We start from the raw sequence: 18,143 nt of genomic DNA on the forward strand, positions 1-18,143 counted from the left end.
AGTTGCAATTGTGAGGTCCATGCTTCAAGACATTGTTTTCTTGAGCTTTTAGTCTTCAAACAGGTGGCTCAGCTCTCAGCCATGTAGAAGCTTTCTTTCAAACTCTTGGTCATCTTTTTGACTGTCTGAATCGGGCAAAATCTGCCAAATCAGCTTTTCTTTCATTGCAACATGGATACAAAACTGCTTAAGAATATTGTTCTGAGTTTTACCCATGGTCTGATGACCCGCTATGGAATGACCCTGCACTCAGTTTCATCTAGGCCTGTCTGAGCTGATTAAATATTCACTTGTACATTATCCTCTGCATGAGAACCTGGATACCACCACGTAGATTGCAATCGAATTAGAGTGTTGCCTCCATGCTTGTAAACGGAATGTCACATGTTTTATGATTCAAACTTGTGAATTGTTTTTAAGTTAATATATGTCGGTTAACTTGTGTAGTATTAATTAAGTGTATTTTACTGTGTTACTCTGCCGATGTGGTACTTCCTAAAAGCTAAGGGTAACACTTTTGGCAGGTTTTCTTGGGCTTTTTGGGGAAGTACTGCCCTCTGCTGGGGAAAACACATAAAAAAGGAGGTAACCACCTCTTGGGAGTGCTGCTGCTAGGAAGTCAGCCAGAGGTTCGGTCCCAGGTTACTCCATCTAAGGAACAAGCATGCTGCTATGGATATGATTCACTACTTGCATTTAACCAGCCCTCTTGGGAACCCAGTCGGGATTCCAGGGGTATGGACTTAAAGTGACTGTAAACCCTTATATAAACCCAGTGAAGTGACTGGCCTCAGGTGATACACAGAGATGAAACAAATCCTCCTACATAAGTTGAACCTGTTTTTCAACAGCCATTCAAAGTCCAGAATTTATAAAGCTTGTCTGAACGTTCAGAAAAAAAGGGGTGGAGAGCTGAAGTTACACTCTTCAGAGCTCAGTGAGGAAAGCCCTGAGAGCTGATTGGTGAGAAGTGACACACACGCCTTCACACAGCTTACAGGAACAGAGCTAAGACTGTCAATCAACTGGAGGTCCCTTCCTGTCACCATTTTTCTCTTGGTGTCAGGAAAACATGTCAGGAAAACTTGTCAGAAGCAATTCATGCTGATAGTAGAGGAATGAAGCCGCAGACAGAAATTACACTTAGTGCTCTTAATTGAGAAAACTACACACTATAGAGGGATATGCTTTGTTCATGTCTGAGGTTTACAACCAATTTAAGCTTTGGACTTGAAAACTTTATTTAAGGTATGATCATTTTGTGGGTCAGGGGTACCAGGAAAATAACTAAGAGGTACTGGAAAGATCTTGTACAGGAATGTGTGTTGGAGATATCCATATTGAATTCTTAATTTGTATTTCCACTACTTCAGTAAAGAAACGTATTTGTTAAATAACTTTGCCCTTCTTTCTCTGATTTCGAAGGGCATCTATTTCAATAACAGGCTACACTCCTTATGGCCAGACATCCCCTTTATTGAAACTATGAAGATTCTGTTCACACTTAAGTTGATCATTTAGCTTCTGCTTGTTATAACACGGCTCCACCAACACTCTCCAGTTCATAATTGGCTTTCTGGTGACATTCTCTCTTGGGATCCAACATATCATCGGAATAGCTTTATGAAGGTAAAACCAGCCTGTTCCATCTGTATGGTTAAAACTGCTCCTTTATTTTGGACTTCCTATACCCTATTGGAATGTTGATGATGTCTTTTGTAAACAAATAATTGAGACTCTTCTGCCTCATCATCCATATGACTTTGCCATTGAGTCTCCACCTGAAACCATGCCCCCCATGGCCATGTATAACTCAAGTCTGGACCAGAGACTCAGGCCATACTGTATCTGTGTCCCTCAGAGAATACCTTAAACAGGGTGTCATTCACAAGTCTAATGGCTTGCCGTAGCTTGACCAACTGTGCAGTAACCATCTGGCGTCCAGACGATTGTCTCACATGTTATGTGTCATTAGTATGTTTTTTGTTTTTTGTGTGCATTTATGTCTTTTTTCTGAGTTGCCATATCCATTGTCCATGTTGCCAGTGGCTATTGGTATGCACTATGCTTGTTGCTACATGATTTCCCTCCATTTGAAGGTTATTTAATATGAACTTTTAATTTAATAAATAAACATTATGCCGTAATAACCCCAGCACTGTACGTTGTGACACTCATATGGTCATCTTTTTCTCCACAACTCTAGTAAGGATCATTTTTGTTTATATGCAGTTTTGAGTCTAGAGTGTCACTACCTTAAAGGGTAAGTGGTGTCTGTTCGGGGTATTACCCTCTACTTGACTAATGGTCAATTGCCCTCAACTCATGTTTTTGGTGCCATTCACAAGTCTATCTCACCTGCTGGTGCTGGTCTTTTCTTTGTGGGCAAGAAAAATGGTTCTTTATGCCCCTGTATAAATTACTCATGCTACCATTTTCTCAAAGTTAGATATTTAAGAAGCCTGCAATCTCATCAATGAGGGTGATGAGTGGAAATTGATGGTCACTATGAATAAATTATCATGCAATTTGTCATAGAATTTGGAACACATCCAAGCTTGTTGGGAATCAAGGATTATGCAAGACTTTAGACCTCATCTCACATCAGTACTGGTGGCCCACATTATGCCATGTTGTCAGAGCCTTTATTGCTGCTTGTCGTATGTGTGCCCAAAACAAGGTCTCTAAAAAACTCCCTGCTGGTCCACTTCTTATTCTACCTGCCAATTTTTGGCTTACTTTTACACAGATTTTATCAGATTTTGTCACGGACCAGCTGACCTCCTAAGGCTGCACAGTTATCCTTGTTGGTGTGGATAATTTGCTGCTATAATTTGGAAAAAATCTGGCTTCACTGTCTTCTCTCCCTCTTTGACCAGGAAGTTCAATTCACCTCAGCTCTATTGGCCAGACTGAACACAACAATCAGTGCCTTGAACAGCTACACAGCCTATCCTCTCCCATCCTGTCAAGTAACATTATTCCTGCTTCTCTGGTTACTGACTTTGTCTTGTATTGATTATGCTAAGTTTTGGCCTGTCCCTGTTTCTGTATCTGCCTGTTGAGTTTACCTTACTCTGGATCTAATCTCAGGTTTGCCGACACCTGCAAAGGTGTGCCCAAGGGCTGCAATCTGGTACACCCTCCACTAAAATGCATTACTCTTTTCAAAGTGCTCTCCTATAGATATGGTGGAATGTTCTCAGACTCTGTCTCAACCCTTATTAGGGTTCAAACTCTCTAACATGCAGATAGCAGAGAGGGTCCACTATCCATTTTTTCTTGTGACACTTGTAGCCTATCACTGGCACTCTTAAAAAGGTTTGAGTCCGTGTCCATCCACTGCCCTACATAACACTTGACTGACAGCACAGTTTACATAACATTGAAATCTTACATTGTATATAACATACATTACATTACATAATATTGTACAGCACATGATATCTCTTGGGGGGTCAGATTCCCCCATGCGTGGGAAAACTCTGGGCCCTTTCTAATCTACTGGGGAATCTGGCGGCTTCTCCAGTAAATTGTTAAAAATGGTTTGTAAAGCCTGTGGTATCTGATCCGGCTCAACTGATTCAGGTATGCCATGGATCCATGGATTCCTCTGACATCCCCTATTATCTAGTTCATTCACATGTTGTAAGTTGTGGTGGGTAGAAATGTGTTGGAGCTCCAATATGGCATCCTCATGGCGAAACATGGTTTGTTCAACAATGGCAGGCCTCGCCGCCACCAAGTGGAGATCCTACTTGAGGTCCACTATGGCCTAATAGAGAGTGGTTTTGATGTCTGTGGCAATGCTTTGTAAGTCTAACGTTTTGGATATTTTTGCATCAGATCTAGGAAGGATAGGTTATCAGTGGCCTTGTGAGTGCTCGAGGCTGTATCCTGTGAGTAGTGCATGTGAGCTCTGGAAAGAAACTTCCCCTTGCCGAGATCAGAACATTGGCGGTAAGTTGTGCTTCAACTGTGAGTGTATTTTCACCATCTGGAAGCTCTAGAACATTCACTGTGGTTTTCTTCCCTCATGGTACTAGAGCTCTCTCAGAAAGCATTCCACTTGGTTGCATGTCAAGCCACACAAACGCTAGTTCAAAATGTTTACATTCAGCTGAAAGTTAAATTGAAGTTCCACTTTAAGGCTGAAGAAATTTATAATATTCTTAATATTTTAGTTGTAGACTTGGTTAGCTAATAAAGCTTTCCCTGATGTTTGCTTATGTTTTCCAGAAAAGCTGAAATATTGACTGTCACCCTGTATTTCTTTTTTTCTTTTTCTTTATCATATTTTTCTTTCAAAATGATAGCTGTGAGTTAGGGTATGTGTTTTATTCCAAAAGGACTATTACGACTATGCAACCTGATCATTTACATATTACAGCTGCCATCAATCTTCAGATTTTTTTACATTACATGCCAGTTGATAAAATCCTGGGAGTCAGCCCCATAAGAATTTTAGAAGTTTAGATCAATAGGTTAGGTCATTTCATGTAAAGGTAGGTTTAGGGTTACTATTAATTCAGCATTAGCTTCACCTACCTTTGATCTTCATAAATCTGTCCCGGAGACACTGAGCTTCCTCCTGGATTCTCTCCTCTAAACTCCTCTTCCCCATCCCAAAATTTTTCAGTGTTGTTAGGGAAAATCGACGCATTGTCTTCCATCTCTCTCCATTGCTCATGATGACCCCTAAAATTGAAAGGTTTTATACATATTGTTCCTGAAGACTCTTAATAATTTAAATATTTTAAATGACTTTTTGACTTCCTCTGTATTTTATTATATAGTGTGGAAAATATTTACCTGTTACTGCACCACAGTGCTTAGGGCTCTCACCATGCTTTTACATGTCCTCGGTATGAATCCCACCAGAGACATTATCAACATGGAGTTTAAGTGTTCTCACTGTTTTGTATGGGTTTCCTACCTCAATCTGAAAACACTGATAATTTAATTGAGAAGCTCCCAGTAAAGGGGACATATTTTCAATTCCAAGTGCGAACAAACACAGCCAGCAGATTCACCTTCTGTGGTGGGATCCTCTTTGTGGATGTGGCCAGGATCCAGAATGTAATGCTTTGGGTTAACTGGCTCTCTCATGAACTGGTCTTTGAGTGCAATAGAAACATTTCTTTGGAGAGAAAACCTTACGTGCATGGCTTTATGTACTCTATAAAATGCTGAGTAATACGCCCATGCTATGTAAATATGCAGCTAGCAGAATTGACACCAGTCAATGTGAGTCCAGTAGCTCACCCCAATTCAGTTTATCATAATGGGTACTCTCTTGATCTAATTATGAGACTCCATCTGCTACTGGAGCAGGAAGTTACTACCGCCACTAAATGACAACTTCTCACTTTGCTACTTGCATCCTGGCAACCAAGAATGCTGTGTGAGCTGGCTTCCTGTGTCCTATCAAACTCATTGCATCATTGGTTGCTAGGATACCAGGGGTCATAAGTTACTGGTTGCTATGACGAAAAAAAATGGGGAGTTCCCCCAAAAGCCATACCAGGCCTATCCTAGATCCTGGTTCCAAATCTGGTTCATAGGCAAGCCCTGCACCATGTCTGAGGACTGCATAATGGTAGCCAAGACATTGTAGCTAGTGCCTCCGTAGAACCTGCCCAACCACTCCACTGCTAGAGCTGCTGTCACTAAATCACCTCGCAGTCCTGACTGAGCTGTCTGCTCTTCCACTCCTAGGTATAGACTGTGCTCACTTTCTCTTTGAGGCCCAGTCCAGTACCTTGCTTGTGTGACACAATAATTATGTGATTATTATTCTTTCAAATTCTTTCACTGAAAATTATCCCATTCATTGGTAAAGTACAAGTCTATGTCACTGGAATCTGCATCAATGACTTACATGTAAATGAATCAGGCTGTACAAACCCTTTTTTCAGCAGAGGTGTCTGATCTCCTGTAGATGTTTCGGAAACAACTCCAAAGACCTTCAAAAGAAGAAGGGTACCACATGGGCACCAGTTTCTACTGTACGATCTCCATATTGATAAATCTTGATCACACACCCTTTTCGCTCTACTCATCCAGGAAGATATTTGTTTTATAATAGGCCCATAAACATTTTTAAGGCCCACCAGCGTCAGTGTTTTGGTGTCTGTAACCCCCCCAACTTCTACAATAACAACATTGTAAGCATGCTGTCCTACAAAAACAAAAGATTCTGATACTGCCTGTGTGTGCTACCATGTTACATTTTTAAGTCTGGCTAGATTTTTCCTTTAATATGATCTTGGTATTATAATATTTTTGAGTGTTTTTATAGCGCAAGCATATCAACTGGGCATATATAAAAAGCTAGAAATTACACTAATTCAGGATTATTATTTTGTTTTTAGCATCTTACCGAAATCCTTAAACAACATTTCTATTAGACCCATATTCCCTCTGTCACTGAACACATCACTGCGATCAACCAGGGCCTCCTTCACAGCATCGTAGCCAATCAGCATGACAGCTCGATTTGTGGCCAGATAAATTGTATACACCGGTCCGTACTTTTCACCTAGCTGTTGAAAGAGATTTTCCTTTTAAAACAAAGTTTTACAGGTTCAGAAATAGCTGAAGCTGTAAGTATAAGACCTAATGTGCTTACCTTGATGCGTTATTAATGGAGCCAAAAAAGGCACATACCATTGCTCAACTGAAATGTATAAAAACCAAGAAAAAAACTCAATGTGACAGATAAACACAAAAACAAAAATAAGAAAAAAACAAACAAAATAAGTTCCTGTGGATCCTGATTCGGCTGCAGCTGAAAGGAAGGAACACTGGAGAAGAGGCTGTAAAAACAGCAGAGCAAGCGCAGGTGGAGTTGACAGCTGAGTACAATGAAAGCAAAGTTTGCATGGCAGAGGTAGTTGGAAAGGAGGGGTAAGGGAAGCAGAAACAGGCAAAAAGAAACAACAGATTCTGCTGGGAATAGTAGAAATAAAGTATTTGTCACAATCCCAGCTGGAAGAGGAAGGAGAGTGGGACTAGAACAGGAGATACAAGGGCCCATTCACATTATGCGTGGTGACAGACGTTTTACCACACGGTAAAACATCTGTCACCGTAGGACACATAGGAAACAATTGTTTCCTATGTGTCTCATTCACACTGCAACACAGCCTAGCGCTGCAATAAAATGCAGACATGCTGCATTTTATTGCAGCGCACCAGCCCAAATCGCACTGCAATGTCAGGCAGCGCACCACAGTGCTATGATGGACATTGCAATGCATGAAGTGTACATTTTGTACACTTTAAATAAAGCTAATACAAAAAATAAAAGGGATCAGTGCTGTGCAACAAATTGTGCACCACACTGGTCACTGGTCCTTAGCACATACCTTCCAAATGTCCCTAATTCACTGGGACCGTCCCGGTATTTAATGTATGTCCCGGAGTCCCGGCGAATCAAGGCTGAGCTCCAGTGACTCACCCAGCAGGGGCGCACTAGCGCCAGCACCAGTTACAACCCACATGTGGCTTGTGCAGGGTGTCTGGGGTCCCACATGCATCCAGCAAAGCTTTGTATGACAGCTGGCATCTCTCCCCGCCGGCTGCCTCTGATACAGTGCAGAGCTGAGTGCACTGAACCCCCCCTCCTCCTCCTGTTGTGACATTTTTGTATACACAGACAGGAGGAGGAGGAGGCAGGGAGGAGGCACACCGCTCTGTGTGAGCAGCTGATCTGAGGTCTGTAATGAATACATGAGACTTGCAGAGGAGGGGGACATGGGGAAGGGGGCAAGTTTACTAAGTTCACATGGAGTGATTTGGGTGAAGGAGTAGGATTTGTTCTTTTTTTTTTTTTTTCCCATCAGCTCATCCCCCACAGTTATTACCTTTTGTCTCCACTTGACCCTCCCTTCTAGATTGTAAACTCTAACGAGCAGGGCCCTCTGATCCCTCCTGTATTGATTTGTATTGTAAGTGTACTGTCTGCCCCATGTTGTAAAGCGCTGCGCAAACTGTTGGCGCTATATAAATCCTGTATAATAATAATAATAATAATAATAGGGGCACTTTTGGAATGGAGAGGAATTGTGCTAGAAAGGAGATTGAATAAGAAATCCAACCCCCACAGCACAAGTCTTCTCCCCTCCCAAAACGCCTCCTAGCACATATCCTCCCCCCCAAATCAAAGAGATTCTGGCTGCCACAGAAGGGACAACCCCAGGCACCCCACAAGAGATGTGGTGCAACTGCCCCAGGTGCCAAAACTAGTGCCCCCCTGCAAGGACACAGGGCTAGTTCACACCATGAATCGCACAGGAAAGTGATGTACATTCTGTGCGATTCACATGTGGTCCAGGTGCAGTGCGACTTCAGCCCAAATGAATGAGCTGAAATTACGCCAGACGGCACCAAAAATACTGCATGCGCTACTTCAAAAGAACACACAGCAACTGGATCGCATGTTATTACTGTACAATTTGATCCGGTGTAGGCAAACAGACTGCATTTGTTACAGGTGTTTGGGGTGTCGTTAAGTTAACATTGACACCAGCTGCAGATCACAACTGCAGTGCATTTTCAACGTGGTGCTGGAAATGAGCATGGAATGCTAAAGGATGGGAGATTTGGGGGCAGAAGAAAATTTGTGCTGGGAAGAGGAATAAGGATTTATGCTGGGAGAAGAAGGATCTGGATAGAATAGGGATTTGGATGGGGGGGGGGGATTTGTGTTTGACGGGGCGAGAATGTTTCCTGGGAGGAGACATTTGGGGGGATTTGTTGTTCTGGGAAGGGGGATTAGGGGGAAAGAGGATTTGTACTGGAATGGGGTTCTGCTGGGATGGAGAACTTGGGGGGTTGAAGAGGATTTATTCTGAGAGGGGTACTGGGGGGGAGGAGGATTTGTGCCATGAGGGGGAACTGAGGGGCGTGGGGATAAGTGCTAGGATAGGGAAAAATGGGGAATTGTGCTGGAACCGGGGATTTGGGAAGGGTGGAGGAGGACTTGTGCTGAGCAAGGGGGAATAAGATTTGTGTTGGGAGGGGGGATTTGCGTGGGAGGATTTGTTCTGTGAGAGGGAGAGAGCATTTGTACGGGGGGGGTGATTTTTTTTGGCGTGGAGGGAGTGGGATTTTTTTCTGAAAGGCTAAAGTGGGGGAGAGTATTGCTTGGGGGGGGGGATTTTGCTCTCTCCTTACCCCTACACACCCCTGACTCCTGCACTCTTTTGTTTTATACTCCTGACTCTTACTATGCATTACACACGCCTGTTCCCTGCATTTTGTGGATAACACTCCTGTCCTCTGCATTTTGTGCGTTATGTCAAATCTAACCTGTGATGTTGGGGATGGGTGGGACTGATACTGCTGAATCCTGCACTCTGTACAAAACGCACTCCTGAATCCTGCACTCTGTACAAAACGCACTCCTTAATCCTGCACTCTGTATGAAATGCACTCCTAAACCTTGCACTCTGTACGAAACTCACACCTGAATCCTGCACTCTGTACGAAATGCACTCCTGAATCCTGCACTCTGTACATAGCACATTCCTGAACCTTGTATTCTGTACGTAATGCATTCCTAAACCTTGCACTCTGTCAGTAACACGCTCCTGAACTTTGCACTCTGTATGAAACACACTACTAAATCCTGCACTCTGTATGAAACGCACTTTTGAATCCTGCACTCTGTATGAAACACACTTTTGAATCCTGCACTCTGTATGAAACGCACTCCTGAATCCTGCACTCTGTATGAAATGCATTCCTGAATCCTGCACTCTGTACGAAACGCACTCCTGAGTCCTGCACTCTGTACATAGCACATTCCTGAACGGACTGGCCCCCGAACCCCCCTCCCCTTCCTGCTCCCCACTGTGACAGCTAGCGGGGAACCGCCCCGCTAGCTGCCAAAAGGTTTTGAGCAACGCCCAGTCATGTCACTCATTCCACGGCACTGTGGTAGTTCATTGATACTTCCTCTCAGAATCTATCGGCTTGCTTGTACAAGGTACAAGCAAGTAAATACACTGACAGATCTGCAGGAGATCTGCATGGAATGAGCGATCTGCTTATCGCTGGTGCAATGTTTTACAGGCGCCTAAAACAAAAAATAATAAATGCACATTTTTTTACTTGCAAAAAAATATGCATTTACTAGTTTTTGTCAAAAGGTGAACTTATCCTTTAAACTAGGGGAACTTTGCTTATTATTAAACTTATTGCTTATTTTTTCTTATTTCACCATCATTATGGTATTTTGAAATAAATGTGATGTCATTTGATGTGAAATTTGATATAAACTGAGTTGTACTTGACATTGTAATGCCCTGTACACATGATCGGACATTGATCGGACATTCCGACAACAAAATCCATGGATTTTTTCCGAGGGATGTTGGCTCAAACTTGTTTTGCATACACATGGTCGCACAAAGTTGTCGGAAAATCCGATCGTTCGGAGTGCCGTGACGTAAAACAAGTACGTCAGGACTATAAACAGGGCAGTAGCCAATAGCTTTCGTCTCTTTATTTATTCTGAGCATGCATGGCACTTTGTACGTCGGATTTGTGTACACACGATCAGAATTTAACCGATCGGATTTTGTTGTTGGAAAATTTTATAGCCTGCTCTCAAACTTTGAGTGTCGGAAATTCCGACGGAAAAAGTCCGATGGAGCCCACACACGAACGGAATTTCCGACAACACAATCCAGTTGCACTTTTTCCGTCGGAAAATCCGACCGTATGTACGGGGCATAAGAGATTTCTTCCTAGAATACAAGAAGAGTGCATTGTTATAGAACATTAGGCAGAATTCTTACCTTCACCAGAGACTGTGGCATTTCAGTGGTACTAATCTGCAGAATATTCCCCAGAAGTGGCAGAGGGGTCGGTCCTGGTGGCAAGTCTTTCTTCTTTACATTCATCCACCATTTAATGAGGTAAATCAGGAGAGTGACCGCAGAAGCGATGAGAAGTGTTGCTGAGACATTCACTGCCATCCTGACAACAATCTCCGTACAACCTGTACTGCCTCCAAACCAGGAACTGCTGTATTTATTTGTGGGCTGACGTTTGGCAGCATTCTAACTATCATTTGAGGACAAGTTGGGTGTGTTGGAGCCTGGTTCAGTTACAGACATATTGCATAACAGATTGTAAAGCTATGCTAATCCTTACTAACCTTGCAGGTTTTTAAATAGCATGTATGAGAAATACCCTTGCAATGACCAGTGTAGTCCAGATGTACCCAACCTTCCTTTTACTGCTCAACCACTTGTACTCCAACACCCCCAAATCTTACCCTTCTAGAATGATGAGACCACACCTTAATTTGGAGTATAAATGGCCTTAGCGTCTATTTTATTAACACAATATAAATAACTTCAATATCAAAATATAACAAAATATAACATCCGTAACAACTTGTTTAACCCCAGTCTGTTGGTCTTTGACGGCACCCCCCGAACTCCAACACATATTCCACCAATACACTGCGGGACCTTTTTCAGCATGATAGGCCTCCAGCCGTATAACCAACTTGGAGACAACCCCCTTCCGACAGTGCAACCATTACAGTATTCCAGCTAACCTTTCTGCTGGAATACACCGGAGGGGCACATACTACTGATGAGCCCCCCACCCCTTTCCATCACATATGTTTACTGCCACCATCAAAGACCAACAAAACACCGCCAATCCACAGCTGCCATGACGACCATATTCCAACGCTCCTGAAAGAAAGAAAACAAACAAACAAACAAACAACATATAGGGAGGGCGGGTGGGAAAACTGCCTTCTCCTTTCTCTCTCCCCAACTTTCTGTTCCCCAGCCCAATACCGCCTCCTCCTTAAATGAAACCACTCCCCCTCAGACTTTCCTCACTGTCACCTCCCCTCTTAGCACTTCTCATATTAACCCCTACGTTGTCTCCCCTTAACACACTGTCAAGCCCAGCCCTGCACTACTTTTCTTTCTTTCTTTTCCGTTCCGGGCTTCACTTGACCAGTGTAGTCCAGATGTACCCAACCTTCCTTTTACTGCTCAATCACTTGTACTCCAACACCCCCATTTCTTACCCTTCTAAAAGGATGAGACCACACCTTAATTTGGAGTATAAATGGCCATAGCAGCCTGTTTTATTAACACAATATAAATAACTCCAATATCAAAATATAACAAAATATAACATCCGTAACATCTTGTTTAACCCCAGTCTGTTGGTCTATGACGGCACCCCCAAACTCCAACACATATTCCACCAACACACTGCGGGACCTTTTTCAGCATGATAGGCCTCCAGGCGTATAACCTGCTCAGAGACAACCCCCTTCCCGCAGTGCAACCATTACAGTATTCCAGCTAACCTTTCTGCTGGAATACACCGGATGGGCACAAACTACCGATGGGCCCCCCACCCCTTTCCATAATACACCGGAGAGGCACATACTACCGATGGGCCCCCACCCCTTTCCATCACATATGTTTACTGCCACCATCAAAGACCAACAAAACACCGCCACAGCCCGCAAGCATAACACCTTAACCTTAAGGGCCACTCCACACCTGCAGGGCCCGCTGGATCCCATCTTGCAGCCACAGCACCCAGAGATCAATCCCCACTGCTGAGAGGTGTACTGAGGGTAAAGGTGACGGACTGGCCAAGCATGTCTTCAGACCTAAACCCTATTGAGCATCTGTGGGGCATCCTCAAATGGAAGGTGGAGGAGAGAAAGGCCTCTAACATCCACCAGTTCCATCATGCCGTCATGGAGGAGTGGAAGAGGACTCCAGTGGCAACCTGTGAAGCTCTGGTGAACTCCATGCTCAAGAAGGTTAAGGCAGTGCTGGAAAATAATGGTGGCCACACAAAATATTAATGTTTTGGGCCCAATTTGGACATTTTCACTTAAGTGTGTACTCACCTTTGTTGCCAGCGGTTTAGACATTAATGGCTGGGTGCTGAGATATTTTGAGGGGACAGCAAATTTACACTGTTATACAAGCTGTACATCCGCTACTTTACATTGTAGGAAAGTGTCATTTCTTCAATGTTGTCACATGAAAAGATATAATAAAATATTTACAAAAATGTGAGGGGTATATATAGAAAAGTCACTGGGTGAGGTGCACAGAACGGTCTATTGGAAGTATTGTGCAAGAAATCTAGTCCTTCTCAGGGACTAAAATATGAGAAAATAGAGGAGGATTGCTGCACAAAAAGTGAAAATGTATGTATAAAAAGTTACATTACAGCAAGCATTTTCAGGTGACGTTTCGGGCTAGTAATGATATCGCCCTTCTTCACGACCACATAACTACATCTAGTGGCATACGACACTCTATATATAAGTAGCTTGTCAATGCTACCAATTAATGAATTAAAGCCAGCTGGAATTAATTACATCTATACAAAAGGTATTCCTTATCATTAATTATATAAACTGTTACAAGGTTTGAAGCAACTTCTGAGAACAGGTGGATTAAATTCCTCATTACATGATAACATACTTGATAGAATGGAAATGGTTCATCTACAAATAAAAAAAAATATGATATGATCAATAATAATCAAACAATTATCCATCACTCGACAATGTTTGATATTGAAAAACAACTGCATAAGATCCTGCATTATGATGTTAAATCGGTCAATATAAAGCCGATCGATACCTGAATCGTTCGACTGTACAGTGGCTGGTTTCTTATATTAATAAAAAAGGAGCACAACAGCAAATACACATTTTAAAGGAACAAATACAGATCAAAGTCCGTATTTTACCCCTTAGGTTGTAAAGTATCTAATCAATTTATCCAATATACCTCTTTCTTCTTTAGTTCCAGCTCCCTATTGCCTCCTCATCTGTTGTTTGGGATACCATCTATCACCATACATCTCAGTTGTGAGACTGTATGGTTCATTTCCACAAAATGCCTAGACAGCGGTAATTTGTCAATTTTATCGCAAATGGAATATTTATGTCTAGCAATTCTGTCCTTTGCTTTCTGTGTAGTTTCACCTACATAAAACAGTCCACACGGACATTTAATGATATATATCACATAAGCTGTTTGACATGTGAAGTGATCTTTAATAATGATATTGTATCCTTTGTGTGGGTGGCTGAAGCTTTTACCTTTTATCATACTGGTACATTGAATGCATGAAAGGCATGGAAATGAACCAAAATTTGGTGGGTACTAAAAGGGGTAGGGGTACTAAATTGGTCCGATTTGACCAATCTACTGTGTATGGTCCTACCCTTGAGATATGATGGTAGTGGTGGGTGTTGGAATTCAGAGACTGTAGGATAATTTTTATTCAATATAGACCAATGTTTTCTAATTATATTATTAACGTTATTAGAAAAGGGATGATACTGGGAAATGAATGGTGGCCTCCGTGAAATTAACTTTTCTTTTTCCTTATGTAGATTAATACGTTCCTGGTGTATCATACCACCAGGATAACCCCGTTGCCAGAGTCTAACTTCCATTTCATCCAGTCTATCCTCTTTATAAATGGACCTATCGGTAATTCTCCATACTCGTTTTAACTGACTCCTCTGTATTGATTTAAATACTCCCAGGGGATGAAAACAGGAAAAGAGTAACAATTGATTACAATCTGTTGGCTTTCGGCAGAGGTCACTAACGATCCTGTATATACAATAATGTATCCAGGAACGGGATACATCTATCCATAACTACTATGGAACCACCTTTATCCGCCGGCTTAATTGTAATCTCTTTTCTATGAGAAACAGAAGACAATGTGGAAATCTCCTCTTGGCTCAAGTTATGTTGTATATGGTCTCTTTTTGATTGGTCACTCAAAAATAGCTTAACATCTGTCTCGACTCTATTGATGAACAGTTCTGCGGCAGCACTTGAAGTAGGGGGTACAAAAGTACTTTTATTCCTTAATTCTAAATTAGAAATAGATAATGCTAATGCACCGCCACTGTTCATCAAGGGTCAAGATGAATAAAAAGCTTTCAACCGTATATTTCTATAAAAGCGGTACAAATCTTGTTTTAATTTTAACACATCCTTTTTTCTTTAGGACAGAAGTTCAGGCCTTTATTTAGGATGCGAACTTCTGCAGCATTCAAAGATACAGTAGAAATATTATGTACCATATTCGAGTTTAAGTCCTCTGTCGGTTCCTGGTCCTGGTGGCGATTGCTTTGGATGTTGTGGCGCCTTCGACATTTCTTACCTCCTCTCCTCCTGCTTTTGATTTTGGGGGGGCCGCGATCCAAAAAAGATCCCCGGGGAGCGTTAGTTGATGATCCCATAAAGGTCATGGAGGAATTGGACGTAGACATCTGTTGGTTACGTCTTGTATTTTTAAATCGGGCACGGAAGCGATTTGGTTCAGTCCATTTATAAACCCGATTGTTGATATAATCGTCCCGATCTCTGTCCATTTTGGTGCGCTTCCTAATTTCAATGGATTTTCTATGTTTTATCAATTTCTCCTCCATTTCCATTTTTATTTTCAAAAAGTCCTGCTGTCCCAATGATTCGGATAGTTGATTCTCCAAATCAATGATTTCTTGAGAGATGATGGTACGCTCCTGCTGGAGGAATTCCACCATAAGAGTGATTAAGTCAAAAGAGCATTTGTTAATAATTTGTGTAAAACGTTTCTTATATTCTTCATTTTGAGCAAAAAGGGTGGGTACTATCCGTACCCTCATGCCCCTTACACACGGTTGGACATGGATCTGACATTCCGACAACAAAATCAATGGATTTTTTTCCGACGGATGTTGGCTCAAACTTGTCTTGCATGCACACGGTCACACAAAGTTGTTGGAAAATCCGATCGTTCTGAACGCGGTGACATAAAACACGTACGTTGGGACTATAAATGGGGCAATAGCCAATAGCTTTCATCTCTTAATTTAATCTGAGCATGCATGGCACTTTGTCCGTTGGATTTGTCTACACACGATCGTAATTTAAAGGATTGGATTTTGTTGTTGGAAAATTTTATAGCATGCTCTCAAACTGTGTGTCGGAAATTCCGATGGAAAAAGTCCGATGGAGCCCACACTGAATTTCCGACAACAAGCTCCGATCGCACATATTCCGTCGGAAAGTCCGACCATGTGTACAGGGCATAAGTCCTCATGGAATTAACTGTGATCTATAGTATTCCGCCAATGTCACTTTGTGTAATTCCATAGATATAGATTTCTGCAGGATTTTTTCTAATTTTCATGTCAGTTGTAAAGATGAACTTTCCACTAGGAAATTCCGCGATCCTGTGGTGCCCGTATAGATCGGGGCTGCATCTTCATTTGTGTCAGCATGGAGGTAGAGGATAACACTCAGCATCAGCAGCAGACTTCAAGGGATTGTTTGCAGTCCCCAGAAACCCATGGAGTTGTACGTGGCTGGGAGGAGGTGGTTGAGGATCATGTGATCCTTAGTGACCCAGAGGACTCAGGATCAAATGCCTCTGCAAACCTACACTGCATGGCCTCCCTGATCCTGCAAAGCCTGCAAAGGACCCTAGGATTCGTGGTATCAAAGAGAGGGATCATTACTGGCTGGCAACCCTTCTTGATCCACGTTACAAGGGTAAGGTTGCAGAACTTATCCAGCCTTCGCAGAGGGAGAAGAGGATGAAATATCTTCGGGAGGCCTTGCAGAAAGGTTTGTGCAATGCGTTTCCAGAGCCTGGGAGGTTACAATTTCCTGGTGCTGGACAACATGTTGCTGAGGCTTCGTTCAGTCACAGAAAGAGTGGTGGAGAAGGTGGCCGGCTGACCGATGCCTTCAGGCAATTCTTCAGTCCTCAGCGCCCAGGTCTGATCTGTTCCAGCAACCATCGCCAGCATCTGAATTCCATGGTGCAGGAATATCTAGGGGCATGATCAGACTTGGAGACCTTTCCACCAGAACATCCACTGGGTTACTGGGTTACCAATTGAGGATGGACCACTGGCCAGAGCTTGCTCAATATGCAATTGAGCTACTGGCCTGTCCTGCATCCAGCGTTCTTTCTGAACGCACATTCAGTGCTGCTGGAGGCTTTGAAACCGATCACAGAGTGCGCCTGTCCACAGACTCTGTTGATCGGCTCACATTCATAAAAATGAATCAGTCTTGGATCACTAGCTACCAAGGTCCTGATGCTGATGTAACTGATTTTTCTATGGATGTGGGATCCCTTGAAGACTGCATATGCTAGGAGTGACTATCCTATTATGCTGAGTGACTATCCTATTCCTCCTCAATCTTCATGATGATAGCTTCTAGGAATATTTTCGGTTCAGGGCACCACCACCACTGCCTAAGGCCCAATTTTTCTGCCCCTGTCTAACAGGGGCGTGTAATTACAATTTTTAATATAATATTTCACAATAGAGCCTGTTTCTGCGCTCAACAAAAGTATCTGTGAGGCTTTACAGTGTTGTGCCACCACCACCGCCTAAGGCCCAATTTTTCTGCCCCTGTTTAACAGGGGTGTGTAGTTACAATTCTTGATATAATATTTCACAGCAGGGCCTGTTCCTGCGCTCAACAAGAGTATCTGTGAGGCTTTACAGTGTTGTGCCACCACCACCACCACCACCACCGCCTAAGGCCCAATTTTTGTGCCCCTGTTTAACCACTTGACGACCGCCGCACGACGATATACGTCGGCAGAGTGGCACGGGCAGGCAAAAGGACATACATATATGTCCTTGCCTTCCCGCGGGTGAGGGGTCCGATCGGACCCCCCCCGGTGCCAGCGGCGGTCGCCTTTGGTCTGGCAGTGATCAGAGATGAGGGGGAGGCCATCCGATCGTGGCCCCCCTCACGATCGCTCCCAGCCAATGGGAATCGTCCCCTACCTCTGTGTAGTACACAGAGGCAGAGGATGTGATGTCATCTCTCCTCGGCTCGGCAGTTTCCGTTCCGGCGCCGAGGAGAGAAGACTTCAATGTGAGTGCACCAAACACACACAGTAGAACATGCCAGGCACACATTACACCCCCTTTACCCCCTGATCCCCCCCGATCACCCCCTGATCACCCCTCCCCCCCTGTCACACTGACACCAAGCAGTTTTTTTTTTTCTGATTACTGCATGGTGTCAGTTTGTGACAGTTACTGTGTTAGGGCAGTTAGGGTTAGCCCCCTTTAGGTCTAGGGT

The 18,143-nt window shown here is 43.1% G+C and overlaps 1 protein-coding gene across 2 annotated transcripts in view; it reads right to left on the bottom strand.

The window, feature by feature from the left end:
- LOC141107706 (cytochrome P450 2H2-like) overlaps positions 1–11,061 on the bottom strand; it is a 44,243-nt gene extending 33,182 nt beyond the window's left edge. The window contains exons 1-4 of one of the 2 annotated variants that reach the window (XM_073598624.1): positions 10,809–10,874; positions 6,632–6,679; positions 6,383–6,545; positions 4,549–4,698 (exon numbers count right to left, since the gene is read on the bottom strand). In XM_073598624.1, coding sequence (XP_073454725.1) covers positions 4,549–4,698; positions 6,383–6,488 — 256 coding nt within the window. In that variant the 5' untranslated portion in view covers positions 6,489–6,545; positions 6,632–6,679; positions 10,809–10,874. Of the gene's footprint in view, positions 1–4,548; positions 4,699–6,382; positions 6,546–6,631; positions 6,680–10,808 lie in introns of both variants that reach the window. The other variant, XM_073598623.1, reaches the window with a different exon arrangement.
- Positions 11,062–18,143: the final 7,082 nt, after the last annotated feature.

The sequence above is a fragment of the Aquarana catesbeiana genome, linkage group LG09, assembly GCF_042186555.1.
Source record: "Aquarana catesbeiana isolate 2022-GZ linkage group LG09, ASM4218655v1, whole genome shotgun sequence".
NCBI lineage: Eukaryota > Metazoa > Chordata > Amphibia > Anura > Ranidae > Aquarana > Aquarana catesbeiana.